We start from the raw sequence: 18,200 nt of genomic DNA on the forward strand, positions 1-18,200 counted from the left end.
CTAATTATGACCACATAAAGCCAGCGGAAACACAACTTTTACAGCTGGCTGTGTGAGCTGCTCTCACACTGTAGCTCGTTGTTCACAGGAAAAAAAACATACACCGTTTACTTCAGATCACAACAAAGGGAAAAAACATTTCTCAGATTAGCCTCTGATGCTGGGGATCCAAGTAGCACAGACTGCTGTGTGGCAGCAAAGAGACTCAGTGGACGGTGCAGTTGAACAAATCGGCTTCTGCGCTGACCATTTACACAAGCTAGCAGAAGAAAGGATGAAAACAATGTATTCAAATGAAACAGAGCTATTTGTTGAGACAAGGCGAGCACAAACATCTGACAGACGTCAGGCACAGTCTGTGACGCAGATTGGAAAGTCTGTCTTCAGTCAGCACGTGTATGCACCCACAAAAACAGTCACAGATAAACAGGAACCCACAGTAACAGGGAGGCCATGCTATCGCCGCTGAACACCACTGACACACTCCAGCCATTTCCAGCATGCGGCTAATCCCAGTTCAAATTCACTTTGCCAAGTAATGCTCTCGAGGACGGAAATAACAGCTTAGAGCTGCGAAAGTTTGCTTCAAAAGGATGATGGATTTGTTCTCGTGTTCTAATAAGGCCAAACACAGCAGGATTAATGCGGTTAATGGTTAATGCTGTGGGATTATTGCAAATTTCATTACTATACAACTACTGGAGGACAGCAGAGGTCACGTTTTACAATGCTTATACTTGTCAGGGCGCAGATGCTGTTTATCGGGAAGCCGACCATTCCTCCAGTCAAACAAACAGAATTTGGTTGGTTTCATTTGAACTTGAAAGAAATGATGCAGTGGCAGATGCACGAATCAGAGCTGATGCAGTCCCGTAAGTTTGTACTGGAGCAGGACCTGCGCTACCAAATTATTAGTGAACTTGATGTAATTTGAACAGAGGAAACATGATGTCAGAGCTTTGTTATTGGTTGGCTGTGCACTACAGAATCACTGTGTTACTGTTATGTAATGTCTGCCCTGGATTGCAAAGCTCAGGCCACATGCTCCACAGTACAACACTGTGATACAAACGTTAATGACAGGTGTAAGCGGGGAATCCTGTCACAGCCTTAAAGGTTTGCTTTGTGAAAGTGGCTCGTTGCAAGTGAAATTGATTGTTCGCCGACCTCTAGCAATGCATCGTAACAGCATACTGCACCCATCCTCCAGCGGACGTGATAATTGTGACAGGAACAAAGAAGGAAATCAAATAATGTCTTACGAAGCCACAGAAACAGCAGACGGACGATGGATGGACAGAACGCTGGACTTTAACACAGCACACTTTAGCTCACTTCTTTGAAGCAGAACCAAGTTTATCTTATTGGACTTTTTTTTAACAAAATTAATTATTAGGCTAGCGCTGTCACATCATAAAGAAAGAGTTTTCCTTATCTCCTCTGGGTTGTACTGAAGCATGTTGTTATAATTACTGCAGTCAGTGTTTGAAAAGTTAAAAACTCTTTTGCACTCATTCTGTTTTTTACATTCTTGAATTAAACACCATCTGTAACTTGTTTCATTCTTTTTCACTATAAACAAAGAGAAACAGTGGACACACAGGCAGCGTTGCCAACCTGACTTTTTGTTCCAGCCACACTGTCCACAACTTCAAATACAGACTGCTGGTGTTATCAGTCTTTAGTTTCCTGCCAGTCGACTAATTTGTTCATTTCCTAATAAAAATATTTCAGCTCTTCTTCGGTGCTACAGTAACAAATAGTTTTAATAACTTGCTACTTCTTCTGTATCATTATTATATCAAACGAGTAAGAAATGGAAGAATCTGATTATTTTAGACACTACAGTCTGGAATAAGTCGTGATATTATAAAGAGTTTACATACGTCTTTAGGGGTTTTCTTGTCTGCTCTGCTGATCGGATCTGGACAGCCTTTTGTATCAGCTGCTTCTTGGAACACTTGGAGAGCGACTCCGGAAGAGCCTCTCGCATTAAAATATTGAAGTACTTCCCCTTTCTGGGTGAGACGGCGGCCAAAATAGGACGCTCTTTGAACTGTGTGTGTCATATACACAATGATGTGACTGCCCAGTTATGAATCAGCAAAACGCTGGATGGTGTGTGTGTCTGAGGGAGAGGGAATGTGTGTGTGTTTGCGCAATAACCAGAGCAGCAGGCAGGTGTTTTCTTGTTTTCCTCACCAGTCAGTATTGACACAATGAAGCGCTGACGGCACCTCGCAGGCATCCCGCAGGGAAATTGGGTGGCTTTATTAAACACATAGGACCGCTGCTTTAAAGCGACGCTCTCGTAAATGAGCACCGGAGCCAGAAAACCAGCACAGCCAGTTTAACACTCGGAGTTTACAGAATGTCATCCTTTTGGGCACATCTCAATGTTAAGTTGGAGAACTGTCAAACACTGCGAGCCCTCATTAAACGGTGAAACATACAAATAATCCATCTCGCTGTAAAAGCCGCACAAAATCACCACTGACAACTTCACTTGCTCTTGGCACCTCGACTCAGAGCTTCGGGTTCGCCACAGAGGCGCGGGATGTTTCCAGTCCAACATGCTCAACGTGAAAACGCGTTCTCAAAGCACCGGAGTCGAACCCTTATGCCCACTTGTTTACTTCAACTTCAATTTCTATGTGCGCAACACCACCTGGAATGCGGACACTGGCAAACACGCACATGGCCCGTGATCAAGACTCCCCTGCAGGGTGATTGCGCTTTCTTCAACAAACGCACTATTCCAAAAGCCCAGAGATGCGGGTCCTCACTAGGGTACAGCAGGCTGGCTACCAGGCACAACTCAAGCGCGAAAACGCACCTGCGGCAGCAACCCGGAGCCGATCCCCACACCAGCCGAGCTATTAGAAATAAGTTCACTCACACCGAAGGGCGCTCCTCCTTTGCTCCGGGACTGTGCGAAATACGCGCACAGGCGACATTTTCCTCCTCTTTTAAAGTGCGCGTCACAGCTGGCAGGTGCAACGGCGAACACAGAGGTCCCGTCCGATGAGGCGCAGTCTGTCCGGCTCGGCCCAGCCCGGTCGAGATCGGCAGCGTTCGGTTGGGCTCGGCCCCCTGGCCCTCTACACTGTCGGCAGATGACTGCGTACATTTCTGCTCCCTTCTGCTTTAGCAAAGAGCCCAGCGCACTCACTCTGTTCCTGCCTTTTCATTATATCATGTCCATGTGACACGCTCAGGCCTCAGTCGATGGAAACTTAAAGGGACCTCCCACGTGATGGCGCGCTCACGACAGCGAGCGCGTCCAGGAGAATTAAGAAATAAGATGCAAGGCAGCAGGAACCAGACCCGCTCGGGCTGGTTGATAACTTGTTTGGGGGGTTTGTCTGTTTTTTATCTGGAAGATTTTGCCGCTGGCTCTAATGGTCATTGTAGTAATGTCGGTCATCTCTAGTAACAGTAATGATGATGAAGATAAGTTGATGCTGCTGCTGATGAAGACTATGATGAAAATAGAGCGTGGTGTTTTATTGTAACGACAATGACAACTGCTATAGTCAGACAACCATTTGTGGTTATGATGATGATGATTATGACAGTGAGCCTGTAAAAGTTGTGATGATGATGATGATAAAGAAAACCTGATGGCAGCGATGAAGATAACTACATTTGGCTGGTGAAGATAACGATGATGGTCGTGGTGATGAATGTGAGAATGATGATGATGATGATGGAGATAATCCTCACTGGTTATAATAAAGATGATGATGATAAATAAAATGATTATCATGATAGTAAAGAGAATCCTTATTAGACGTGACAATGATGATGAAGTTATTCTTAATGAACAGGCTGATGCTCTTTGTTAGCTTTTTTTCCCACCAATGAGCTCATGGCCTGTATGACATCATCACAGGGTGACTAACGTTGTGGGGAAAACACCTGATCTCATATCAGAGGCAGATTACCGAAACTGGATGTAAAGCTGTGTGTCTAGGACAGTGGACAGAGGGACACTTTGTGTGAATCTTGCTCTATTTACACTGACTTTACATTTAGATTATTTTACATTACATTTGCATTTTGTTTATTTTTATATCCTCTGTGAATGTGTTAGCATGGCTGAATACAGGGGTTTAAATCCCTCATTAACACATCTGACTGAAAAAGCTAATGTTGTGAATTTAAACAAGGATGTTTTTGGAAGCTGAGGCCAGCAGCACGGTAGTCAGAAGACTTAAAAGTCGTGGACTTTAGAGCTGATCTGAAAAATACTTTTAGTTTTACCACAGATCAGACTGCCATGTCAAATGTAAAGGGTCCCCTCACGGTGACCATCACCCCACTCTACCACTGAGGACCAAGAGACAAAAAAAATCGTTTCTTCCTTGTTAATTACAGCTGAACAGCAGCCGTGCCCAGAACGGTTGGAACGACATTAAAGCTTAAAAAAACTGAAGTTATTCAATAAAGTTATATTTAAAAACAAAATGAACTTTCAGTTTCACATTAAGCGATGCACCTCATCCACCTGGGTAGCTAGTCAGCGCCAGCTCTAAAGGCTCTAAACCAATGTTCCATAAACTGGTGGATGACTTCACCGTGGCCACAGCCATCCTTTATATACATGGTAAATGGCCTGTATTTGTATAGCGCTTTTCTAGTCCCTAAGGACCCCAAAGCGCTTTACACATTGAGTCATCCACCCATTCACACACACATTCACACACTGGTGATGGCAGCTACAATGTAGCCACAGCCACCCTGGGGCGCACTGACAGAGGCGAGGCTGCCGGACACTGGCGCCACTGGGCCCTCTGACCACCACCAGTAGGCAACGGGTGAAGTGTCTTGCCCAAGGACACAACGACCGAGACTGTCCAAGCCGGGGCTCGAACCGGCAACCTTCCGATTACAAGGTGAACTCCCAACTCTTGAGCCATGATCGCCCCCTATGTTGCTTCTTGCCAAGGCAGCAGGGAACACTCTAACAAAGCCTGTGTACAACAAAGACATTTACTCACTGGCGGCTTCACGCAGCGAGGCATTAACACTTCCTTAAGGATTTCTATATTTCACTGAAGAGTTGTTGGAAAGCAAAGGCCGAGGAACCGCAGGATAATGAATACTGGATGTGAAACAAACCTCGAGACAGTGCTAATGTTTCTCTTTGTCTGCTTAATGTTGGCTGTAACACATTATGGGCCATCACTTTATATGGTTATTCCACAGTGGTAAACCACGTCTCACTTGTGTTCCCAGTTTACATCCACGCACAGGAAACTTGACGAGCGTCCTTTTCCATTTCTAGTAAGTGGAAGTAAGGGTTTGCCAAGAGCTGGAAGTGTGCTTAAAAGACACACTGTTATCACTCTGCACACCATCATCAAGCCTGGATGGAGTCCACTCGTGGACGAGTCATCAAAAACTAACACTTTTGCTGAGATATGAGAAAAATATTCCAAAGACAGACTGGGCCATGTCGGGTAGCCGTGGGCTGCCGTTTCTCATTTAGTACATCTTTATGTCTTTAAAGCATGTTTTTGCAGAGATTGATTTAATTAAATTGCTATAGAAACCAATAATGTAGTACTCACTGCCTTACACTGACTTGAAGAAAACACCTGAAACAAGACAAAAACTGTTGTTAGCTCTATTATCTCGTGTTCGCTGTTCAGCTTTGGTGCGCGTGTTGTCTTTGCCCTCTGTAATGTTGGACTCTGGATAGCTGTCAGTGGATGGGTGAATACTAAGGACAACAATGAGAGCCTAGAACTTCATCCGCGTATCAGATGTGATGCTCCGTGGTGTTGTTGAATATTGGACTAAATTATAAACACAGGTTGATAAAGGTATCGTGTATCGCAGCTGCCACAAGGTTAGCGAGTACAGTAGATTAGGCTCAGTACATACGGCTCTTTGAAGTCTATGTGTGATGTGTGATGGAGGGACTTGGTGGCAGTCGGGACCGTGTGAAAATACCAGAAGTCTGAGGGTCTCTGAGGCTCACAGACCCCCTGTGGTTTGAATTAGAGTGGATTACAACTCTCAGCAACAAAAGACACCTCTCGGCTCCCCCTCTGTGCTCGTCTGAACGAGTGACACAGCCCGCAAAACGTGGATGCTTTTATGCAGCAAAGCCACAGTGCGAGTCTAGCAGGACGTCCGTCACCATGCGCACACTGCTAACTTTAAACTATCAGGCCGAAACTCACAATCGTTGGTTCGTTTATTTTAAGTAACCAATCTAGAAAAGATGAAGCATGAAAGATGCTGCCACATGCAATCAGCTGTTGAAGCAAAGCTTTTCATTGCCAATTTTCACTTTTATGAACTTAATTAAAACGTTTGATTTCAAATACATCATATAACTGTTACGGTCCTGGGTCAGTGACTCAGTGTTTTGTTTTTTATTTTCATCATCATCATCATTATTATCATTATTAATATTGATCTTGCTCCCCGGTCGTGTCCCTCTGTGTTCCCTTTGTTCAGATCAAGTCTGCGTCTCTCTGTTATTCTTCCTGTCTCATGTCGGTGTGTATAGTTTTGCTTTCCCTTGTCTTATGTGTGATTCCTCCCAGCTGTGCTCTGCTCCGGTGTCCCATTCCCTGCTTATCCCTCAGAGTATTTTAGCCCTGTGTTTCGTCCTCGCTCCACGCTGTGTGCTTCTCCTTCCATGCGTCCCTGAGATTGCTGTCCGTAGTTTCCAGGTTTCCCGTTGTCTTTGTTATTAGTTTCTAGTTTTGGTTTTGTAAAATGATGCTACTGCGATGAAGCAGCCTCTTTTAGTTTATTCCTCTGAGTGTTTTGCATCCTGCCTGTCACACAGCCGTATCAAGACAATAACATCATCGCAACAATTTGTATTGATTGTTTTAGTCACCATTTAACTGTTGCTCTGGAAATGAGCTTCGATTTCTTTTTAAGAACAAAATAGATTGAAAAAATTTGAATTGCATGATAGGAAGTGCATGCTGCAACAACTGAATATCAACTCAAACTAATATGGACAATAAAACAACGTGTGAAGTGAATGGGGAACAAAGGGGGACGAGGATACAGCTGACTGATATATGCAGGGTTGGTTAATCCACAAAAGGGTTAGCTAGGCTGCCAGAGGCGAGAGCACTCACTGCACCAACTGTTTGCTACAAAACCATGTGCCGAATGAGGCCCATATGAATGCTACAGCTTTCCTTCTAAATAGGCAGGAACTGGAACAGGTCAGCAACTGGTTTGAAGGTCACTGGTTCAATCCCCGACATTCTCCAGCCCATGTCTTGAAAGTGCCCTTGGCAAGATGCTGACATTATCCCCGGTGGAGTGTTCCAGTGTTTGTGTAACTGTTAGAAAAGCTTCTGTGTCCATGGATGAATGTGGCTCGTAGTGCAAAGTGCTGTTCGATGTTCAGCGAGAGCAGAAAAGCACTCCATATGTACAGTCCCATGCACCGCGTTATCCCCTGACAGTCACTGTCAGGCCTGAGACTTTGCTTTAAAAAAATCTTCGATAGCAACAAATTATTCTGGCACAACTTCACCTACTTCCAAGGTGCATGGAGACAAACATCGGATGACGTGAAGGCTCCAGGATACTTAATCTTAGGGAGAAATCAACACACATGGGTGTATGTCCTTTGTTGCTGAGATTTATTGATAAAAACAGTACAAAAAACCAACCATTTGTACACATATTTACAAATGGCCTGCTGAGTGGTGCACGGAGCATGTTCATTGGTTCATGGACCTCCCTGAACTAATGGCATTTATTGCAATTGTCATCTTGCGGGGGGTTACCAGGGTTCCATCTCTAAATGACTGCTGGTCAGCAAACCTGGGAAACCCACAGATAATTGGAACTATGGCACAAAACCGCTTCCAAGACATCATGCAACACCTACGCTTTGATGACAAGTCCACCCGCTGTGATCGAGCAAAGACTGATAAGTTCGCTGCAATTTCCAGTGTGTGGGGATCATTTGTCACCAACTGCATCACGTGCTACAACCCTGGTCTACATATCACCGTTGATGAACAGCTTTTCCCATCAAAGACTCGGTGCTGTTTCCTGCAGTATATTGCAAGTAAACCTGACAAGTTTGGGATCAAGTTTTGGGTGGCTTGCGACCTAAAATCCAAGTACATTTGCAATGTCTTCCCATATCTTGGCAAGGACCCCAATCGTCCCAGTGAGGAGAGACTGTCTGAAAATGTAGTAATGAGGCTGATGGAACCATTCCTAGACAAGGGCAGAAATGTTACCACGGACAATTTTTTCACATCACTTTCACTTGCGCAAAAACTTCTTAGATGGAAAACCACCATCCTCGGCACAGTCAGCAAGATTCGCAGGGAAATTCCTCAATCCACTCAAACCCCCACTACCCTCCCTCCAGAATTCCCAGGTAACAACCTAATATACATATGAATGACTAGCCAATTTAGCTTCCACTTGGCTGAAGCTAAAGCTTAGCTAAAAGCCTACCAGCCATTTGGCTGCTCTCCGGGTTTTAAAGGTAGAAAGGTAGAAGCCTGGGGGTGCTACTGTTAAAGCAAGAGAAAACGGCTTTATCAGGTGACCAGCGCTTTCCAGCCCAAACTATTCATAGATCTATTAGTTGGTACAGAGCGAGTATTATGATGGTATCACTTTGATCTCAGAGACTATTTTCTACATTTTTACAAAGTGTTGCTCTCAGGTCGGCACAGATATCTGTTAAAAACAAGCATCCGGTTACAGAACTTGGCTGCCATGTGACCTTTTTGAGTGTCTTCAGTCATCTGACAGTAAAATGTCCAGTTGCAGCAGAGCAGCTTGTGGTGATCCAACATAACCAGTCAAGAAAACCAGTGTTTGACGTTATGGCAGCTGTGACCAGTTGTATGTTAATTCGTGGAGGTAATTTATAGCGTTTAGCTCAAAGCAAGACGCACAACCAACTACATACTGGCTTAATGTCAAGATGAAAAAATGTCGAGTCATCTTCTTTCAAAGTGTATGCTGCAAATTAGGAGGCTGAGTAGCTTTGTCTAACCGGAATAAAGCGCATTAGTCACCAGATGACTCACCCACTCTAAGCTAGAATGACTTCACATATAGTAAAACACTACGCTGTTTGAAAAGGGACACTGCTGTCTTTGTCTCAAAAAGGAAACACTGCAGTCAACTGTATGATACTATATGATCGGCTGATTATTTCTGTGGGAGTCTTTATTCTATTTATATGTATGCATTAATTTCGAAACCCCTACTTATGGATCAGGTTTAAAGAGTTTTGGTTAACTCGACTTCCAGTAGCTGTGTGTGTGTAGCTGTGTAGTAATTAGGGATGATGTACATATTTAGGAACGGGGCTGTAGAAGATCATCTTTGGCCTGTGGCCACATTAATGTGATGGAGGTATTGTTATTATTTTATTATCATTCGCTTTTTATGTTTTATCGATTGAAATTAACATGTTTCAGCTGGAATGATATTCGGAAAAAATGATAATTTAAAAAAATACGAGTTTTGTTACGATGAATATGAAGAGCTGACGTGATAACTGTATCGTGCAGTGTGTTCATGCTACCGAGGAGGCTTCGTAAACAACACAAATATGTGTACTGTCTCTTTAAGAGCTGTCAATATTCGCTTCTTGCTAACCTCTCGCTGTCTGTTATTTTCTGCAACAAGATGGCTGTCGCTCCCGAGAGCAGAGTCCTCACTTTCAGCGTTTTTAAATGGAGCTCTTACTCGTCTACATATTTACCTGAGTGAGTATCTTTCCCATCCTCTGGCCCAGCGTATGCATTAGGTTTTGCGGTGGAAGGTGGTCTTTTGTCATCTCGGCGCACTTGTGTTTCTTCCACCCTGCGCGACTGGCCTAGCTTGTCTGCGAGCAAGCTAGCGCTAGCTACCGTGTGGGGCGTTTGGTTTCGGATATTTAGCCGCCCGATAATGATAATGTTGTTTTTCCGCTAAACGTTTGTTGGAAGCAATAGCTTACGATGTACTTTCTGTGTGATGAAATGACGCTCAGTAATTTCTGTGAAATGTGTGGGCAACTAAGGGACAGTTTCCTACTTCAGTGTAGGATATCAATTGGAGCGTTATCTCAAAACGTAAACAAAGCAACTGAATGGTGTATTCTTCTCTTATAGTTATATTATTCTAGAGTGACAACCCCGAAAACGTGGCATTGGAACACGCCCAGATTATTCTTTGTTACTTCCGTTGTCACAGCTGTATAATATTTTACGCTTTGATTACGTAGTGTACACTTCGGTATCTTAATACGTGAAAAACGAACGTCCACGTTAGCTAACTGGACTCCAGAGCTGAAGTAGGCAACTAGCTGTTGTTATCTAACCATAGAGCTTTGCTTTAGCAGCTATGCTAATGAGCTTGGTTATAGGCTACCTGAAACTGTTGCAACGAAAGGAAAACTTACTTGTCGCTCACGCCAGCACCCATGTTTTAATCTAATATAAACAAAGTCACCCATAGTTCCGCGGCTTTCGCCTGTTGCTGGTTCAGCACTCAGCAAACAGTTCAGCAGTAGCTGACTTAATGCTAGTTGGCTAACAACAACAGTTACCTAAATGAGCTTTCTAACAGAATGTAGCGTGACTACAAGAAAGTAGTTTTGTTATGTGATAAATCTACTGTCATAAGCTTCCAGGACACACAGACCTGTATTCGGCTCAACCTTGCACTGCTGTCTTTCCGCGTTTTCTGCTCACTTGGTGGGATGGTATTCCACAGTGGGTAAATACTTGTCTCTTTATTTTGTTTAGGAATATCTTGGTGGATAAACCTAACGATCAGTCCTCCAGGTGGTCTTCTGAGAGCAACTATCCTCCACAGGTAGGTTCATTTCTGATGAGCTTTAATTTTGTTGACCTGGAACAGCAGTTGTCTATGAAAGTCGTGATTTGTGTAGGTTCATAGCGTCACAGTTCATAGGTAATTGGCTTGGCTAATTAATTAACATTAATATTTTAGAGAGGGTGCATCTTGTGAAGGTGCATAAACAGGAAACTGCAGTCTGCACAGAGAGGCCAATGGGATTGAGAAACCCTTTGCTTTACTGGGAATGCTCTTTGGGAAATTTTGACATTTTAAGATGGGGCATTTGAAAACATGTCAATCACACTTCTGCGTCACGTCTGTGTTATTACTGATACAATAACCAGTACTCCATTTTCTGTAACCTTCTCACCAAAAAAGTAAGTTTGTTTGTTTTAAACAGGTAACACTTGTGGGAATTCTTCCTTTGCATTTAACTTGATGGGTTTTCATCAACTTCTGTAACTCCACTTGAACACTTACATTCTTTGGCTCGACCTTGCTCCAGCTGTTGCTGGTAGACCATCATTCATCATGTCTGGTGCTTTTCCTCTTTATTGTTATAATAATAATAATAATAATAATAATAATGATGGATTGGATTTATATAGCGCTTTTCAAGGCACCCAAAGCGCTTTACAATTCCATTATACATTCACTCTGTTAGACTTATTTTTCTTGCAGGTGTGAATTCTCAACAGTTTATGCCGTTTGTGTTTTACAGTTTAATAAAAATGAATCCAATGTTATTCAGTAGAACTATTAATGTTTATTTACACAGTGTTGTTTTCTAACTGAATGGTAAAGTCATGTGAAAAGCATACCTATGCTTTCAGTTGTTTGGGGGGGTTGGCCTCGCTTACAGTGTCTTGCTGGGCTTGTTTATATTTGAGTGCTCAGTACATGGAATATCTCAAGGCTGACCTTGATCTGCCTGAATGTAACATGGTTTTAAGTCAGGTCTCAGTTACTCAAGTTGATGTAAGAGTAGTGAGTGGATTAAAAGCTTCTCAGCAAGTGTGAATGTGCCTAAATGTGATATTTTAAAAAAGTCAGTTATACACAAACTAACTGAAATAATAATTCAAAGGGTTGGACAAAGATAAGAAACATTAAGTGAATGTTTGTAATTCATAGTAAGGAGATGAGATGCAGCTCTGTCATCAGTTTTTACTTTAGGTCCAACAAATGTATCAATGTTAACAAAAAGGACGTTTATTTTGTCGATTACAAATAAGATGATAATAAAAAAGTGAATAGGAATTGTCTTGATATAAGAAAAACCTAAAAAAAAAAAACCAAATAGTAAAGTTTTAATACCAGATGAGACAAATATGACATTTTTGGCAAAAACGATTCTATGTTTGGGCAGAATGAATGCCAGTATCTAAATTTCGCATGTGAAGCATCATGGTCTGGGTCTATTTTAACTAGGGCTGTGCACTATGACCAAGATCTCATATCCCGATAGAAGACATTTATCGCCCCGACAACGGTATATGTATCACAAAATTTCACATTTTCTGTAAATTCTGTGGATCTCAGGCAGCTCGACTTGTGTAAAGTGTTTTCAGCTGGGCGTCGTGTAGCTGGAGTCGAGTGTTTTGACTGTAACGGCCGCCATTTTCTTTGTATTTACTACCTTTGAGTCTGAGGTTTATTTTGAGCACCTGACGGCTCTTTGTTGCTTCTCATCCGTAAACTCCCTCACATGATTCTTGCGTAGGTGTATGAAAAGGTTTGTCGTGTTTGAGTCTGAGGTAGGGCTGTTTGGTATAACGATATATATATCGGCATATGAGATTTTGGTCATATCGCACAGCCCTAGTCTGAGTTGGGGTTCGTTTTCCTGCATAATTTTACAGTTTTCTGGTCCGTGTCAGACATAAACAAACCATATGTTACAGAGGGAGCCCCTCGTTTAGGAGTAAGGTTAGAGAACTTTAAGGAATGAATGTAGCCACTACGGTGACCATCAAAACCATGAAAAAAAACAAATGATAGCTTAATATGAAACGACAGGCGTTTTCATATCGTCTTTAGATATATGTCGTTCCTTAAATCGAACAGCCCTAATTTTAACTATGGCCTGGATGACTGAGAGCCTACACAGGCGATGTAGATTAGCTACTCTTAGCTACTCTCTTATTTCCCAGGGGGTTACCACAGTGCACGGATCCCCATTTCACACCAAATACAACCTTCCCATTTATCCAGGTTTGTGACGGGTCCTCGAACAGCAGCACGACTGCAGGAGGCTTCGTTTTTAAGGCTTCAATTCCAAAGAGTTCACTAACTTTATCTTGCAGCTGTATGAGGAGGTTCCACCTAGCAGTGAGCAGCAACAGCAACTGTTTACGTTCACACTTCTGAAAGAAAAAGTTTGCCTTCCTCTCTCTTGAACTCATTGACTCCCTTTGACAACACCGTCATAGATAGTGTTGCACGACTTTGAGGTTAAATCTGAAAGTTTGCATTGACTGACAATAGGAAGTGAAACATTGCAAAACAATGGTTAACCACTCACTTGGAGGACTGAGCACCCCAGACTCAAAATACTCTGTTTCTAGTAGAGCAGCTGGGTGTTACGCAGGCTTCACAAATTCTAATAATTCTGCAGCTCAGGTATGTCCTTTATGCTTTAAATGAAGGAAAACTGCAGGAATCTGCCTGTAATTTAGAGTAGGAGTAGGCGGTGTTTGGATGGTAGAAAACTGCTGGTTAAACAATTGATTTGTCAATCTAAAGTAACAGTTCCCCATGAGAAATGATGCAGAACATTTCTTTCCATTTTTTATAAAACGTGGAGCATAAACTAAACAGTTTTGGGGCTTGGGGGGCATTCTGTCCTCCCCCTGGGAGATTGCATCCTTGCCGATGGGATCTGTTCATAAAGAAAACAACACTAAGATTGTTCATTTGTGCTGCTTCTGAAAACCACATGATCGAATCCCAGAGTGGAAGCATTTTCACACGAATCCACACTGACAGCAGCAGGTCATGTAGCTCACCGTCCACAGGGAAACGTTTTTAACCCTTTAAAGCCGGTCAGAGCAGCACGCTCCGTTTTGCGTAACTATTTTTAAATCCCGGTAGCTCTGCAACCGTGTAAGCTAGCGCAATAATTTTTTTTGCATATTAAACCGGAGGAATTGTACTTACATCTTATGCCATCAGCTTGTCCTCGGTCACGGTTTCCTTCCACATATAGCTTTGCAAAAACTGCATAAAAAGCTCTTGCAGCAACAAAAACATAATATTCCAGAAACAGGTTTTGCCGATCAGCTGTTCGTAACACTTCCTACGTCCATCAGCGTGAACTATCGCATGTCCGCCATGACCTGCCCGAAACCGGAAGTGACGTCATTTTGTGGAATTTATTTTATTTTATTTTTTTTTGCAAATTTGCATTATAATATTTATTTTCGTTTTTCCTGCAGTATATAAAAATTGGTGTATTTCAAAAATAAAACTATGAAGACTTAAAATAAATTTCCTGTGGTGGGAAACTAGTTTGTGTAACTTTTAACTTTTTTGTATTTACAGTTTTGAGGGATAAGTTTTTGTAGTTTTTCGCAATTTATGTAATTACTATGCACTTAATGCAGACATATTATTAAAATTTGGGCTGTAATGGTTGCAACTTGAAATGCTCCCAAAAATGGCCCCACAGCATTTAAAAATATACTATAAGCTCTGGTGGACTTGGTTCTATGGCAGGTCTTAAAGGGTTAAATTCAAACTGGTGTGATTGTCCAAAACATGACGTTCAAATCAGTAGCGTACCCCCACCTCCATCGACTAATTAAAAAACTGTGTGCCAAATTACTGGTGAGTAAATTATAACCTTGGATGTGAGTCGTCACGGGAGGGTGATGGGAGGAGCCCATTGTTTCATCACACGTTGTCTCATTACAAACACAAAATGGAAAGTCAACTCAGTGTTGCTACTTTTTTATTTACCGTAAAGGTGGGGAGTTTGTGTGATTCATTAATGCTTCATTTCAGATTGATATTGATGCTTTCACAGCGGATGTGAACATGTTGGTCTCTGTGGATTTAAATGTTTTCACATTTCCTGTTTAATCGGTGCTGTGGCCATGGGTGGATTGTCATTTGATGTCTTGGCTTGTTAGAGCACCAGTGACATGTGGATGCAGTTCATAGTGTGTTGTGCTGCCACTTACCTGATGCTGTAGTCGTTTAGATAAGGAGAGAATCCCTTCACAGCGACGGGGCAGGCATAATTTCAGGCAAATTTCCTGGAGCTCTCTACAAGCACTAAATACGTCATAACTCTGTTCTGTGCTTTCAGTCTGTTTCACCTGTCTTGATCTCTTTCCACAGTTTTTAATCTTAAAATTGGAAAGGCCAGCAATTGTTCAGAGCATCACCTTTGGGAAATATGAGAAGACTCATGTGTGCAACTTGAAGAAGTTCAAAGTGTTTGGTGGGATGAGCGAAGAAAACATGACCGAGCTTTTGTCCAGGTGAGATGCCCCTGTAGCTTCAGGGAGACATGTTTCTGTGTTTGTCTGGTCCTGTAGTGTCTTTATTGGTAGACACAATACCAGGAGAATGACAGTGCCATCAGAAGTGCTCTCAATTGTGGCTGTCGAGACGACTTCTAGTTGACAGAAATTCACTGGTTGAACAGATTTTTTTAAAAAATTGTCTTAAGTAATAAATTGTCTCAGGTGTTATGTTGAATTTGAACTTCAATAAATACAAATTCAAAGAACAGAGGATTGTAGTAGTTGTAAATGTGCAACTTCAATTGTTGCAAATTGTTTCTGGAGAACCTGCAACTGGCAAATGAGTCCATCCAGCTGAAGAGCTGCATTAGCAGGCTGCATGTTTGTTAACAGCCTGAACTGCAGCTGCAAGGCCACACATGAAGTCTAGTTAGCTGCCAGAGGTGGAGGGCTGTCCAGCAAATGGATTCAGTCGGTATCTCAACTCACCAGTAGGATTAGTGAAACAGCTGTGTCATGTTGATTGTCTTTCTCCATCTGCCAGTGGCCTTAAGAATGACTACAACAAGGAAACGTTCACCTTAAAGCACAAGATCGACGAGCAGATGTTCCCCTGCAGATTTGTCAAAATAGGTGAGAGCAGTTTGGCACGCTTTGTGTTGTCATGTGTTTGTTGCTGTTAACACTTCTTACCACTAGTTTGTTTAACTTCAGTGCCTCTGATGTCTTGGGGTCCGAGTTTCAACTTCAGCATCTGGTACATTGAGCTGCATGGAATTGAAGACCCAGATGTGGTGCAGCCCTGCCTTAACTGGTATAGCAAGGTAGGCCTCAGCCTGGATGTTAGAGGGGTGGGGCAGAGGTGGAAGAGTGGATTTGCCTTCCTGCGTAATATCAGCTTGAATGAAAACTTCTGGGATGTCAGAGGTGCTGATTACATTTGGAAACCCACAAACTCAGTTTGTCTCTGGGACAGTTTCTTTAATTGCATTCACATAGTTTCACGTCTGTCTTAAATTCATGTGTTGGATTCCATGTAATTTATGAATATCGTAGTTTATTACTTAATTACAAAAGATAGTTTGGCCTCTGTGGATTTTAGGCCATGCCTTTCAAATGTAAGCAAAGAAAAACCTGCTTTTATCTTCTGATTCGAGTTTAGGCTTAAATTTATGCTCTAATCCTGTAAAGGCAAAGAGCTGCAGTTTCTTTTGGTTTCTCCTGCTGGTTGTCTGCCTCTGGACATTTCCCGTGATGTCTCCAGTGTCGGTTGTCGCCATTTGCTTCCACACACATTAGCAGACTCGTTGCAGTTTGCGTTTGGTTAGGACTTTAGATATTTTACATGAGACAAATGAACTTTTTCTCAGTCCTCCTCCTCCTCTGACGATGTAGCAGAGCCGAGCTGGCAGGCTCCTTTACTTTTGTTGTCTTAAAATATCTCCAGACTGCTGACAATTCTCATCGTCCGCCTACCTGCTCACATGAGTTAATGTTGCTGTAAAGTGGTATCGTGTGGTCTCTGCTGTACATGTGTTGCTAGCTTAATCATTAACTTGCATATGAAGGAGCCGGGACATTATACCCGTGCTTCTTACGACCACATCGTTTCTTGTATATTTTACTACAACATGAAGAATATAAAATAACTGTACCTGCTACTGTTCGAGTTAACCAGCAGCAGCCGTGTTCTGATCAGGGAGGTTCCTACAAACAGAGAACTAACAAACTGCTGAAATGTGTGGTGCTTTTGGATTAGTGACTAACATTAACAGTGCTAACACAAGCCATTCCTTCCCTGACCCGTAACCATCAACAATATCTGTGCATGTGGTTTGTTGCTGCTTCACTAGTTCAGCTGTTTCCAGTTTACTTTAGTTTACAAATTATAGCCGATATACAGCTGTTTATTTAAACATCTCAGAGTGCGCCCAAATGCTTGATGGAGCTGCAGACGCTGGTGATAGCCTAGCATACTCTGCCGGATGGTGGACGTGTACATGCTCATGCAAGTTAGTCGTGTTTGAGTACTTTGCTCGCACTTTACATCTGCACAAGCAGCACACCGCTTTGAGTACATCCTTAGGTTTACCCCTTTCATCCAAAATTGGCGACTTATATATATATTTTTTAATGCTGTCAGTGTTAATGTGCCATCATCACGACTAACACGATTAATAATTAACCCATCTGGAGCACAGACTGAGTCAAAATCCCCAAAATGTCTCTGTTAACACATTTCAGGCAGTTTGTTCAAAGTTTGTTCATTCTCTCTCTCTCTCTCTCTCACACACACACACGCACGCGCACACACACACACGTGTGTGTGTGTGTGTGTGCGTGTATATCTTGTTCAGTTTCATGTCACTAAAAGAAGCTGTTCTTGTTCAGAGTCGGCTGAAGGACTAACGACTTCACACACAAAAAGAATTTCCCAGCGACTCGATGTTCCATATATTTTTGATGCTGCCTCCTTGTGACAGTACACGGCCACAACATGGTTCAGTGCACACGCTTTGTGTAGGACCAATGCACAGATACACCGGTCCCTTAACAATGGCAGAAACATTTAACTAACTATATGAACTAGTCGTGCACAGGACGACAGTAGCCGCTGCTCTGAACAACAGTATCCTGCAGGTTTTGGCAGGCTACACCTGTCGGGTGTTTGCATGGCTGAGCGGCTGCATCTAGTCCTCCAACTGTAAAGCATCCAGTGCGGTGGTGCAAAGCACCCACCCCTAGACGCTATGGAGCAGCGGACACGTGTTCTCTGGAGTGATGATTCAGGTTTCTCCATCTGACAATCTGATGGATGAGTCTGGGTTGGTGGTTGCCAGGAGAATGCTACTTGTCTGACTGCGTTTTGCCAAGTGTGAAGCTTGGTGGAGGGGGACTGTGGGGTGGGACTGT

General features: G+C 42.7%; 2 protein-coding genes across 5 annotated transcripts in view; one reads left to right on the forward strand and one right to left on the reverse strand.

Annotated features, from left to right (window-relative positions):
- Window positions 1-3,775, reverse strand: part of LOC309692819 (uncharacterized protein) — a 59,135-nt gene extending 55,360 nt beyond the window's left edge. The window contains exon 1 of one of the 3 annotated variants that reach the window (XR_014272462.1): window positions 1,887-3,775. Coding sequence is in view for 2 of the 3 variants with exons in the window: in XM_082511643.1 (XP_082367769.1) it covers window positions 2,900-3,130 (231 nt within the window). In the remaining variant the exon portion in view is untranslated. The remainder of the gene's footprint in view (window positions 1-1,886) is intronic. The other 2 variants (XM_082511644.1, XM_082511643.1) reach the window with 2 other exon arrangements.
- Window positions 3,776-8,871: 5,096 nt separating this feature from the next.
- The window catches only part of mkln1 (muskelin 1, intracellular mediator containing kelch motifs), a 29,249-nt gene continuing 19,920 nt past the window's right edge, over window positions 8,872-18,200 (forward strand). The window contains exons 1-7 of one of the 2 annotated variants that reach the window (XM_082511613.1): window positions 8,872-8,880; window positions 9,328-9,381; window positions 9,658-9,737; window positions 10,761-10,830; window positions 15,160-15,302; window positions 15,832-15,920; window positions 16,002-16,111. In XM_082511613.1, coding sequence (XP_082367739.1) covers window positions 9,376-9,381; window positions 9,658-9,737; window positions 10,761-10,830; window positions 15,160-15,302; window positions 15,832-15,920; window positions 16,002-16,111 — 498 coding nt within the window. In that variant the 5' untranslated portion in view covers window positions 8,872-8,880; window positions 9,328-9,375. Of the gene's footprint in view, window positions 8,881-9,327; window positions 9,382-9,619; window positions 9,738-10,760; window positions 10,831-15,159; window positions 15,303-15,831; window positions 15,921-16,001; window positions 16,112-18,200 lie in introns of those variants that run through there. The other variant, XM_082511612.1, reaches the window with a different exon arrangement.

The sequence above is a fragment of the Aulonocara stuartgranti genome (assembly GCF_965226115.1).
Source record: "Aulonocara stuartgranti genome assembly, chromosome: 17".
Lineage (NCBI taxonomy): Eukaryota > Metazoa > Chordata > Actinopteri > Cichliformes > Cichlidae > Aulonocara > Aulonocara stuartgranti.